Here is a 12,095-nt window from a genome sequence, read left to right on the forward strand (position 1 = left end):
TTACTTATTGCAAGCACTGTTTTAAACTTAGTTTCTGTGCCAAAGATTAATAAGCATTTTCTTAAGATTTTTGTCCACGGTTGGCCTTATGAAAGACTGTTAAAACATGTGGAGTGACTTCGAGGCCTGACGGAGAGTCTAGGGGATTCCAAAGCTCCAGCTATCCCTCAGCTCCACTGTAGGGCTGGACCTAGGTTGAGTCCTTGCAGGCCCCGCCCCGCCCAGGTGTCACCCCCGGGCCCCGCCCCCGCCTCCATAGTTACGGCGCTGTGAAGGCGGCGGCCATCTTGGCGGCGGAGAGATGAACGGGTCGAACCCAAAGGCTGCAGCCGCGGAGTCCGCGGCTGGGCCCGGCGGGCTGGTGACTGGTAAGGAGGAGAAGAAGAAAGCAGGCGGCGGAGTCCTGAACCGGCTTAAGGCGCGGCGGCAGGCGCCCCATCACGCGGCTGATGACGGCAGCGGGGCAGCGGTCACGGAACAGGAGCTGCTGGCGCTGGATACCATCCGGCCGGAGCACGTCCTGCGCCTCAGCCGGGTCACCGAGAGTGAGTGCCGAGCCGACTGCGCCGTCCCCTCGCGCCGGGCCCCGGGCTCCCTGTAGCCTTTAGAGGCCGGCCTCTGTCTGCTCGGCCGGCCCGGGGTCCATCCAGGCCTCCTCGCCGGCCAGGCCGCACTTAAGGTTGCTCGGCCCGACCGAGTCTGCTCTCCCCACCCCGTCACCTAGACCCAGTGGGGTAGCGGGTCCTCTAGCGTTTAACCGAATACCGCTGAGGCCGGCCACGCAAGACACCCTGTGGCCGGCCCCAGCAGGGCCCCTCCGACTCGGCGGCTCCCCCCCCTCAGCTGGGTAGGGGACCCCTGCAGCCTGCCGGGGGCCGCGGCCCGCCTCATAAGTGGGCCCTTTACCCTCAGCCTGGAACCTCCCCAGCCATCACTAAGGCGTTGGCTCAGCCAGACCCCACTCAGCCCGACCACTCCCAGCTTCCTCAGCCCTCTACCAGGCCAGAACCTCTACCTGCTTTCTCCCTCGGCCTTTCCCTCCTCTCCGGCCCCTGACAGCCCCTCCCCCCCCACCCCCCCGCCTCCCTTGTGCCACCCCCCCCCCCACCCTGGTTTTTGCCCCAACCATTGCCCCTTTGTGTGCAGGTGGACTCTTCCTTCTTCAGACACACTGTGGTGGCATTTGTGCAAATTTAAAACCGTGCCACATCAAGAAATATTAATAAAGTTTTCAGCTTATGTATAAAATTTGAAATGTGAATCCTGCTTTTCACATTTGTATTAGTGAAATAGGAATTATGTCAGAGTTTAAGGAATGTGTTTCGTGCACTTTGTCATCGATGCGTGGAGGGTGGGAAGGAATTTGTTCCCACCCCCTGTCCTGGATCTTCCTTTTTTTGTTATCTTCCAAGCCAAGCCCTGACCGGGGCTCTTTCTTTTTCTATTTTCCTCCAAGCGTTTGCAGTCACCTGGTTAACCCTGGCGCTTGGGCTCTTTCTTTTTCTATTTTCCTCCAAGCGTTTGCAGTCACCTGGTTAACCCTGGCGCTTGCTCTGCCCATCTCCTTTAAGGTCTGGACCTCTAAGCTGTAGCGCCAGCATTCTCATGGATCCAAGATTGCCTTAGTGTGAGAAGCCCAGAGTTGCTCAGGTGTACCTCAGGTTGCTGCTGGCAACTCTGGTGACTTGGGGATGGAGGCTTTTAAGAGTGCGCCTTGGCCCGGCCTGTGTGGAAGGGAGTTCCTATCCCCTGAAATGGATTTTATTTGATTCTGGATATTTTAATGGTTCTGGTACCCATTCCGCTCTGCCGCCCCCCACCCCCCCGTACTGTTTGGATTGGGGCTGTCCTTTGCATGCTGGAGTGTGTGTATATTTAGAGGGTCTTGCTGTTCAGTTTCATTGAAACTGTAAAAACTGGTTCTGTTCTGACCCATTTTTCAGTTGGGACTCGGAGAGTACAGAAATGCTCTGACCCTACTTCTCTAACCGCATGCTTTCTCCTGATATTAAGGGTAAGTTAAGCCATTTAAGTGCCTGGACCTAAGCGTTATTCTAGGTGGGGCACTCAGGTCCTTTTGTTCAGAAGTTTATTTATTAGTAAGTCGTTTCTGGTTTTGACAGCTTATGTTTCATCTTGCCAAAGCAAGACCTCAAAAAAAATTAGTCTTATAACTCGGTATTGTTTTTCTCCACGGAAATCTTTAGTAAAATTCAGGTCCTTTTTTGAGACTTAGGAGTGGTGCTATTACCCAAACCCACTTTTGCAGCTTATTGGAGAAAGCACAGCATTCTGCTTTTCTGCCTTGCCACCGGTAACTGCTTGGGGACTTCTGGATTTTTCTCTGCTTCTTCTTGATGTCTTCCTGTTCAGCTGGTTGTTGTTTGAGTGACTTCTAGAGGCATAGAACAAACTCAGCTCTGTGTGTGTGTGTGTGTGTGTGTGTGTGTGTGTAACAGAACAATCAGGAGCTATCAAGTTTGCCATCTTAAGAGAGAATGCTTGTAAAACATGAAATAACACAAGCAGGCAACATAAGATAAAGTGCCAAAATGAGTTGTGCAGAGATGCTGTCAGGAGTTACTGCAGGCAGAAAGCAATGAAAGGGGAAGTGTTCAGCCTGTAGCATGGCAGTGCAGTTTGCTGTGATGAGTGCTCTTCTGGCAAGGTGCTCAGATTGTGGACCCTGGTTTATTTGTCCCTTACAAATGCCCTTCACAGCAGATCTGGCCTGAGTATATACGGTCCACAAATTTAGAATGTTTTTCACATTTTTAAATGGCTGAAAAAAAATCAAAAGAACAATGTCTTATAACACGTAATTATCATATGATTCAAATTTCCGTGTCCATAAATATAGTTTTATTGGAATATAGCTCATTTGTTTATGTATTATCTAAGGCTGCTTTTGTGTTATAATGACAAAGTTGAGTAGTTGTGACAGTGACCACATGGCCTGCAAATACATACATTCTGGCCCTTTACAGAAAAAGTTTGCAGACCCCTGCTTTATAATATTTGTAGTTAGTAACCACGCACTTTATTATTCATTAGCTTAGTACAAATGTTTTAAAATAGATTAAAAAAAATTCTATCCTGTTGTAATACCCAAGTTGACAGATCATGAAGAGTTTGTAGGCAGTCTTGAGGTATTTCCAAAGAAATCCCCCTTTTCTTTCCCTGTTCTAAAAGTTTTATGATGATCTTTCGTTCAAGGCCAGTCTGTGCTCTTTGTTCTTTCTTGGATCTCCTAATTCTCTCCAAACACTTTTGCTTGTGACAACATAGGAGGAAGTCTTTGGGGGTGTTTTAGATAAATTGTATAAGAGCTTGAGGTTGCATCAAACTTTGAGAATTAAATAAATGGGAGTTTTGGAGAATTGTTTAACAGTTTGGTTCTTCTCTCATTTGCAGATTATTTATGTAAACCTGAAGATAACATCTACAGTATTGATTTTACCCGCTTCAAAATTCGAGATCTGGAGACAGGGACAGTACTTTTTGAGATTGCCAAGCCTTCTGTTGCAGGTATGCCTCAGTATTGTAATGACCACTTGACAGTTGGAGCAAAAGGACTTCAGAGGTCCAATGTTCGGGTGTCACTGCAGCCCACGTCCTGGTCTCCAGCACATTCCCTTCCATGGCCGCCTCCTTGGACTGCCAGTTGTGCTAGTTTGGAGCTGTGTTGGGAGACTGTTGGTTTTTGAGTATCTGCTCTGTGCTAGTCACTGTTACGCATCAACTTATTTTTATCCCCATTTTACTGATAAGGAAACTGAGGTACAGAATTTCCAAGTGACTTTCTTAGGGTTCTCTGCTCTTTCATCTTATATTGCCTCCAATTAGGAAAAGAATCCTTGAAATTAAAGTATAGTGAGGAAAGCTTCCCTGAGCCTTGAGTCCAGATGCTACTCTAGAAAGGTGATGCTGGGGATTCTAGTCCAGACCATGAGACAGTTTCACCCCAGTTTCCTCACTCTCCTCAGATTTCCCAGTAAGTCCTAGTTTTAATTTTAATCACCACCATTTTCTGCAGGAGCAAAAATCCCAAAACTTGGGATTCCTTAAATTAGCTTTGAATAGATTCTTCCTGTGCTTCTGATGTAGTTCCAGGATGATTCATTTCTGGCTTGGGGACCACATGTCTTTGGATCACATTACTGGAGATTTAGCGCCCCCTGGAGATAATCAGTTATTAGTAAACCAGATTGATGCCCTTCATAGCCTCCACCATGGTTTGTAGTAATAGCTTTCTTTGCAAAGGTTTTCTTATCTGCTTTGCTACTCGGAAAGAGCTTATGAATTTGGTTATGTAGGTATTATCCCAGATTAGTCTAAATGGATTAGTTTTAGCTCAGATTAATAACAGAGCTAAGACTAGAGCCCCAGTCTCACCTCCCACCCTGTATTTTTTATGCTATGCTAAAGAATGCATAAAGACCCAGCTAATTTTTGGGGCCCATGATGTTCACAAACCCAAGTCATATGTCCCAGTACCTAGGATGTTTCAAGGACCCCAGGGCTGTGACAAGTATGTGGACTTGGATTAGTTGGGGCTCAGCATAGTTATTTCAATATAAAACTGAATTGTCTCTAAAGGGTCAGCTGTAGATTCTACAAGTGATCTTGATTTTTATCCTCTACAGGCTTTACTCATAAGGATCTTGATTCACTCAGATATGCTCACAGTGAACCAGCACTTGTTCTGATGAGTTTGAATCCCTGAGAGAATTGATCTGACTTTCTTTGAATCACATTGCAGGGGCCAGGTCTCTAGAGTCCCTACTCAGCCTGGTTGCTCAGTTGCTTTTAGGCTCGTCACAGAGGCAGTGATGTTTGATATTGAAGAATACTTCTCTTGCTCTGTACCCATGTTCATCTTATACCTAGAGAAAATACCCTTACTAGACACTGGATGACTATAGAGGAAACTAACTCCTTATCCAAGTTAGAATGGTTCTGTAATTCGTCCTGTAATCTTTCATCTCCTGGGTTCAAGGACGGGCTAGACCAGAGAACATCATCAACCTTGTAGTACCTCAAGCACCACACATTGGTCCGTTGCCCATTTGCTTCACTCTTTCCCAGGTGGTCAGAGCTTTGGGCCTGATGTTGCCTGGAATAGTCATCAATCCAATGAAGTACAGTACCCCAAGGTCAGTGTCTGTCAGAAAGTTTCACATTCTTGAAAAGGAGCCTTTTGACTAGTTTCAACTTTTGTGGTCTCATTCTTTTGTTTAGTGGTTAACACTGCAACTTGGTCAACAGCAGACCTAGTCAGTGTAGTAAAGACCATGTCAAGGGCGCAGCCCCCAGCTTGTGCTCCAGGCTTCACTCTCAGAATAAAGTGTTGGCTCTCAAGTCATATAAAAGGCACATTGATTAATATTTAAGAATAGGTCTTGAATCAGGTGGACCTTGATTTAAACTCCAGCTCCCTTCATTTTCTATTTGGATGACTTTGAACATGTTATTCTACCTCTCTGAACGTCACCTTTCTTGTCTGTAAAATGGAGATAATAATAACACCTCATAGTGTTGCTGTGAGGATTCTATGAAATGTTTACTACAGGGCCTGGCCCTTAGCAAATGTTGTAAATAATAGCCACCTTCTTTTGGTGTTAATACTGTTCATTGGAGGACATTGTGCTGCTTGGACTTCCTGGCTGTGCCAGGATGGTGCACTGAAGACTCTGTGCTCTTTCAGACCAGGAGGAGGAGGAAGAGGAGGAAGGTGGAGATGTGGATATCAGTGCGGGGCGTTTCGTCCGCTATCAGTTCACACCAGCCTTTCTCCGCCTCCGGACAGTTGGGGCTACGTGAGTACTAGTATTTCCCAAGGGGAGAACATTCTACTTGATTACAACTAACAACTACAGCTGTTAGTTGGGTATTGGGTTGACTTTAGAGGAGGGAGGAGGGCAAAGTAAGCTTCACAGAAATTTATTTTGCAGGGTGGAGTTCACGGTAGGCGACAAACCTGTGTCAAACTTTCGGATGATCGAACGGCACTATTTCCGGGAATGCTTGCTGAAAAACTTTGACTTTGATTTCGGCTTCTGCATCCCCAGCAGTAGGAATACTTGTGAACATATCTACGAGTTTCCCCAGCTTTCTGAGGATGTCAGTATGTATACTCTGACTCTTAAAGCACCCTAAATTCTTAGAGCTAGAAGGAAGTAGTGATGTGAAACATATATTGCCCCCATCTTCTGTGGCAAACTCTGACTGCCTGTATGGGGGCATCAGTGGTTTTAGTGACATAGCCATCCATTTTTAATGCCTGTGTGGGAAAGGGAGTGACTGAGGAAGATGAGAAGAGGTCCATGATCTGGGACTCCGGTTAGATCAAGGCCCCCTCCAATTCACTGTTAATCATGGTTTTCCTCTGTGCTCTAGTCACTAGTTCCTGCCCAGCACTTTTCTTTAGTTCTTCCCTTTTCCCTTCCTGATCAGAGCTAGATGTGAAACTGCAGGCTAAATAGACTCAAAGGTCTGAGGACCTTCTCCTCTTTCCTCTTCTTTGAAGTAAAGAGTTGATTAGATCAACTGTTAGAATAAATCCAACAGGAAATAGGCAGCTGTTTTTGGCATTAGAGCAGAAGAAATGTTATGAGAACAGTTATGAGAAGCAGTGTCTTAGGCAGAATGATCCTGTAATTATTTGAAGTTAGAGCTGGGGTGGGGGCAGTCAGTGGGAGAAGGCTGCTACTCATCTTTAGCAAGGGAAGACGGGAGTTGAACTAGAGATGAAGAGCTTTATTGGCATTGGCTGGGGAAATTGCTTCAGGACATTTATGGGAACATGAGTGGGATCCTGTAAATAGTGGTGGGACTTGGGTTGTTGAAAAGGATTATGTATCATGTTCTCAGAGTCCCAAGTCCTTAACAATTGTCATTCTTCTGTTTACTCATGTGGCAGTACCATTCTCGAGTAGAATGAGGATTGCTGAGATGTGGGGCAGGGAATTTATAATAGCACCTGATCTGGCTTGAACCCTGTTCCCCAAACTGGACAGGAATATGTAAAGACTTACAAGAAAAGTTTATGTATAGTATCATAAGTTTTTACCCAAGGGAATATAACTTTTCTGCTTGTTGCCAAATAAGCTAAAAGAGTTAGAAGCCAGTATGCTGGATATAAATAACATAGCTTTGACCTTGGGTGGATTCAAAAAACTTAAATAATCAGTTTCATTTTTGGAAAATATTTGTGAATAATAGCATTATTCTCCAGAGGACTCAAAATAGTATGTAATCATTAACTCAAAACTGATCTTAGAGACTGTTAATCATCTTTACTCTCTAGTATGATTAAAGAGGTCTGGGAGATAGCCTGGACAAACAGAAGACTTAAATTCAGATCCCAAGATTGCTGGGTTGTTTGCAAATTAATGCCCAAGCTATCTCTAGAGAAGTCTCCTTGCGCTTTGTTCCCCTACACTCATGCACACTTAGAAATTTTCATCCAGGATTCCTTTTGTTGTCAGGGGTGCCTATGGGAAGTGAGCACAGTGAGGCATAGCATTCTGAATTGAAACTGGAATGCCTGGAGGTGGGGAAACAGATCAGCAGCCAGGGCCTGCTTTGTCAGCCAAGAACCCAGAGTAAATAAGCTACTGTGGTCCTTTTTAGCAAAAGGTGTCAGCACATTTCCTTGGGGGAGGGACTGTAAGAATCCCGGCTGGAGATAACTAAGGAGGGCATGTCAGAGAGTTGATGGCATCTGTTGAAATTGATACCATGTTCAGTTTGGGGGCCTCTCTGGTCACCAGTGCTTCCCAGCTTTCAAGGGCTGGCTCCCTCTGTTCTCACTTGATTATTCTGGCAGAGTATACTCATATTTCCTAAAGGGCTAATGAATTTTAGAGGTTTTACTAAGTTTTTTCCCACCTAGCCCATGGGGCAGACTCACATATACCTCCTTTTTTTTTTTTTTCCCTTTCCCTGACTTGCAGTTCGTCTGATGATTGAAAATCCATATGAGACCCGCTCTGACAGCTTCTACTTTGTAGACAACAAGCTGATAATGCACAACAAGGCTGATTATGCCTATAATGGAGGCCAGTAACTGTTGCAGGAGTGTAAGGGGGAGGTGCTTTGCTGCAGCCACAAAGTCCTGGCACAGGAGATGACTGAAGTTGCCATTTGTCAACATATGTCTGGAGCCTGGCCCCAGGGAGCCAAAGCCGGGATGGCAGTTTTCTTTGCTCCAAGGGAGGTGCCAAGCAGTGCTGTGTTTTCTTCCCCAGTATTTTTTCTTCCCTTTTCCCCCTGCCCAATAGGTTGCAGAGGTACTATAGAAAAGTAAAAGATTAGGATAAGGCTCCTGGAATCCAGATAAAAAAGAAAGCTTATTTCCACATAGGTATAGCTATCTACTGATTGTTCTGATGAGCCTCAGTCTCTGCAGACATAGCTGTGCTCAGGTGAGAAGGCTGTGGGAAGCTGAAAGGTAGGTCTCTCTAGGGAACTCCTTTCCTTACTGCTGACATTGCTATTAGCATGGTCCTCAGCCAGTGCACGGTCCTAAACCCACTGGAAGAAACATGACAGCAGGAGAGGGGTGGTCCCAAGATGTTGAGATTTTATCCCAGGGATGGGCAGTGTGCTGAACTGAGAGATCCGTTTGTGTTGTAGCCTGTCATCTCTCTGACTTCCAGGATCCTCAGCCAGGCTTCCTGGGACTGGACCAAGGTTTCAGCCTGGGAGCGCTTCCCTATTCTTATTTTGGAGGAAAGATGAACTTGCTCTGCTTCATCTAGTTCCTCACATTTAAGTATCTCCTGAAACAGAATGTGTCCGTTTTGCTTGTGGACCAGTAGTATCATTCCAGGCCAGAGCAGGCCTTGTTACTTTTTTTTTTTAAATTCCAGACTTCTCTTTGGAGGTTTTATAAGTTGTCACTGGTGTTCCTGGCATGTGTATACATGCAGTCTGACTCCTAATAGTATTAATCAGGCTTCTGGGACCTATCTGGCTCATTATGGAGCAGAGCAGTGAGGGACAAGCAGCTCCTCTAAGGAAGGGATTTGATTCTCTCTATACCACGTAGCCTGGGAGGATTGGCTTTTGATGGGGATTTGCCCCTAAAACTGTATGTTTCTTATATAAGAAAGTCTTCCTGTCTTGTCTTTCTGTTGAAGTAATTTCTGGAACCATCCTGGCAGGTCAGATCTGAGTGATGCATATTCCTGTCCTTTAAACTGCTGGTTGGAATTGTTTTGCATGTGGTGGAAGGGTGAGATAGTCTGAGGTGGCCATCAGCCAGAGTGGTCTCAAAAAGCCACCTTGCATACCCTGTGAACTACTTTTGTCCTCAGACCTGTATTGGATAGACTCTTCTTCTTAGCTCTCTTCTGTTGTCTGACTCCTTCACTCTCTGAATAGAGAGCTGCTGTGGCCAGGGTCCATTTTGCAATGACAGAAATCAGTAGAAAGGACCCTGGTGTATGGTAATCACTGCAAGGTATCACAGTTACTATGACCTGAGAGCTGTGTTCCAAGATGCTTGGGGAAAAGGCCATGTGTGGCTAGAGAAAGAAGGGCCAGCACTTTGCCACAAAAGCTCCTTTGCATTCACTCACCTGTATTGTTCCCTGTTTGGATTCTAGAGTGTGAGTGACCCTGAACCTTGGCCCAGTGTTTGTTCCTGGTCTGGATTATGCCATGTGGTGGCCCCTTTCTTATTGAGAAAGCAGTAGATTACCCATGTCCTGGCACTGGATCTAAACACTGAAGGAGGAAAAAGGTCATGTACTTTGTAGAATGGACTGCCACCAGGCCAGGTAAATCTCAGAACTGGAATCAACCATAAATCCAGGTGCCTTAAGTGTGGCTCTGTCCCATATGCTGCTGGGAAAAGCTGCATTGCCATCATTCCCTTCTCATTTGTGGTCAGACATCAGCACTGTCTCCTAACCTGCTTCTTACTGTGGGATTTGTTTACTCCTGCCAAGCTTCAGAATCATCCCTCTTCTTCCTGAAAGAAACCCAATCTGGAGAGGTTCTACTATTTGATAGAGAAATTATTATCTAGGATGTGGTTTTTGGAGCAGCCCAAAGCTCTGCTCAATAGAGTGTGCCTTAGAAATATGTCCCAGGGCAGACTGGATCTTACGTATTAGTAGATTGTCACATCTGTCTGCTGTGTTAGCTTTTGCTAGGAAGAGGAATGAGGAGGACGGAGGAGAGAGACAGTCTGGCTTGAATAGTGCTTCTGAATCCTCTTTCCTGGTAACTTGCCTTAGTCTCATTGGAGACTAAGTACCCAATCTTACACCAAGTACCCAATCTTAGCCCAACAGGATTGGTTTCTGGGACTCTGGATTCCTGTGTCTGGCTACTTAGGAACTCTTGAGAAACATTGCCACTCCAGTATGTTACCAGAGTAAGTTTGAAATTAAAGTTTTTGTACCTGAATTGTGAAGAGAATTGTAGGATTTCTCTGAAAGTAACTGAACCAATCAGAAGTTGAATTAGGAGGCCATGTTTTTGAAGAATCTGGACTGTTGATAGCAGTCCTATCAACAGTCCAACAGTAAAAACTACCTGCATGGAAAGCTCATGCTGTCTGTTAAGAGCTGGCACCTGAAAGGCAGTTCTTGTGGGGAGCATGTTCCAGAAGCCTGGCAGGCCCACCTGGTGCAGCGGGGTCCTGCTGCCTGCCCACTTTCTATGTCTTGCTCCTCTTCCTCGGCCTTTGCATCTCCCAGGAGAGAGCCTTTGGACTAAGATGCCCTTCTAGCTTCTCCAAAGATTGTGGTTTTCTTCATTAAATGTTCTAAAGGGTAAGCAGAGGAAGTAACAACTAAAAGGAATTCTGGGCTAAAGGAAGTTGACCTCAAAGTTATCTTGCAGAGAAAATAGTTTTCAGGGGCATGGACTTCCTGAAGACATCCATATGATTCCCAGTTCATGTTGGCAGTGATTTGGGGGTATTTGGGGATAGCCATCCACCGGTGATTCCTGACCTGAGAGTGACTGGGGAATCTTCAGCTTACTTTTTGTCAGTAGAGGCAGGACTCATTTCTGGAATGGATTTAATAGTTTGTATCTGATGTGCAGATAGGGTGAGTCCTGCTTTGCTGTGTCCTGACACCCCTTTAGGCACCCAGGATATTCTTTTTTTCTCTGTGATGTTACTTTCTTCCCTATGACATCATTGGGGCTTGGGGATAGAGACTGTCTGTCTAAAAATCACAGCACAGACTCCTTGCCAGTACATGAAGGACTCCTTGATACAGAGGTACCAGCCCTACTTGGCCTGTCACCCTCATGCTACTTGTATTCCATGTCCCAGAACATCTCAGCCTCAAGAAGGATCTGGTGGAAGTGGATCTACCCCTTGTTCTATAAAAGATCATGTGAAGGCATTGAAGTTGTGAAATTCTATTTTTTGCCTTGTAAATCTATTTTTTACAGAATATGAGACATCAATGACCTGATCTGTTCTTCCTGCTCTTTCCCACTTCACCGAAGATCCCTATTCCAGTTTGTATTGTCTTTGTGCCCAAAGTCAAATACAATGACTTATTTGTATAAAATGTTATTTTGCCACAGGAGACAGTAATAAAAGAATGATTTTCACAATGTGTGTGTCCTCTCTTTTCTCTAGACTGGCCGAGCCTGTTGCCTTGCTGGTGGGGAACAGGTGTGGGGTGGGAGTGATGTAAGGAAAAGATAAATTTCTGTCTGTTCTGTTCAACTGTTGTTGGAATTGTATGCAACTGATGTTGCTATTGCGTGACCTTGGTAAGAAACAGTTGAAATGTGCACTCGAGCTGGGAGGACTAGCTGTCTTCCTGGAAGGAGGTATACTTTGATAAAGATATCCAGGTCCCAGGAAGCTCCTCTTGGTCCCTAGCCAGTTCCCAGGGAATCAAACTGGGCCCAGACATGTAAGCTAATTGGAATTCAGCCACTGTTGTGTAAAGATATAAAAACTGCATGCAATTTTGTAATATAACTTATGCAGACAGCTTAATTGAACACCATAAGTACAGGGAACCTTGAGTAGGGCATGAGATTTTGTAGATTTGTCCAGAGTGATGCCTCGAAAAATCCCAGAAGTATTTGAACAGTGAATAAAAAAG

At 45.4% G+C, this 12,095-nt stretch overlaps 1 protein-coding gene across 2 annotated transcripts; it reads left to right on the forward strand.

Moving 5' to 3' along the window:
* Nucleotides 1-274: 274 nt before the first annotated feature.
* On the forward strand, nt 275-11,592 carry UNC119B (unc-119 lipid binding chaperone B). 2 transcript variants are annotated; one of them, XM_077160036.1, is made up of 5 exons: nt 275-545; nt 3,415-3,528; nt 5,708-5,819; nt 5,955-6,127; nt 7,959-11,592. In XM_077160036.1, the coding sequence occupies exons 1-5, from the start codon at nt 302-304 to the stop codon at nt 8,069-8,071; spliced, it is 756 nt and encodes a 251-aa protein (XP_077016151.1). In that variant the 5' UTR covers nt 275-301; the 3' UTR covers nt 8,072-11,592. The 2 variants fall into 2 exon arrangements, with proteins under 2 accessions (XP_077016151.1, XP_077016152.1); XM_077160037.1 differs by having other exon boundaries at nt 5,955-6,123; nt 7,959-8,070.
* The last annotated feature ends 503 nt before the right edge of the window (nt 11,593-12,095 follow it).

This window comes from Tamandua tetradactyla, chromosome 5, assembly GCF_023851605.1.
Source record: "Tamandua tetradactyla isolate mTamTet1 chromosome 5, mTamTet1.pri, whole genome shotgun sequence".
NCBI lineage: Eukaryota > Metazoa > Chordata > Mammalia > Pilosa > Myrmecophagidae > Tamandua > Tamandua tetradactyla.

Coding starts and splice junctions, on each gene's coding strand:
- UNC119B (XM_077160036.1), top strand. CDS start 302: ATGAACGGGTCGAACCCAAAGGCTGCAGCCGCGGAGTCCGCGGCTGGG. Junction 546..3,414: donor CCTCAGCCGGGTCACCGAGA/GTGAGTGCCGAG, acceptor TCTCATTTGCAG/ATTATTTATGTAAACCTGAA. Junction 6,128..7,958: donor CCAGCTTTCTGAGGATGTCA/GTATGTATACTC, acceptor CCTGACTTGCAG/TTCGTCTGATGATTGAAAAT.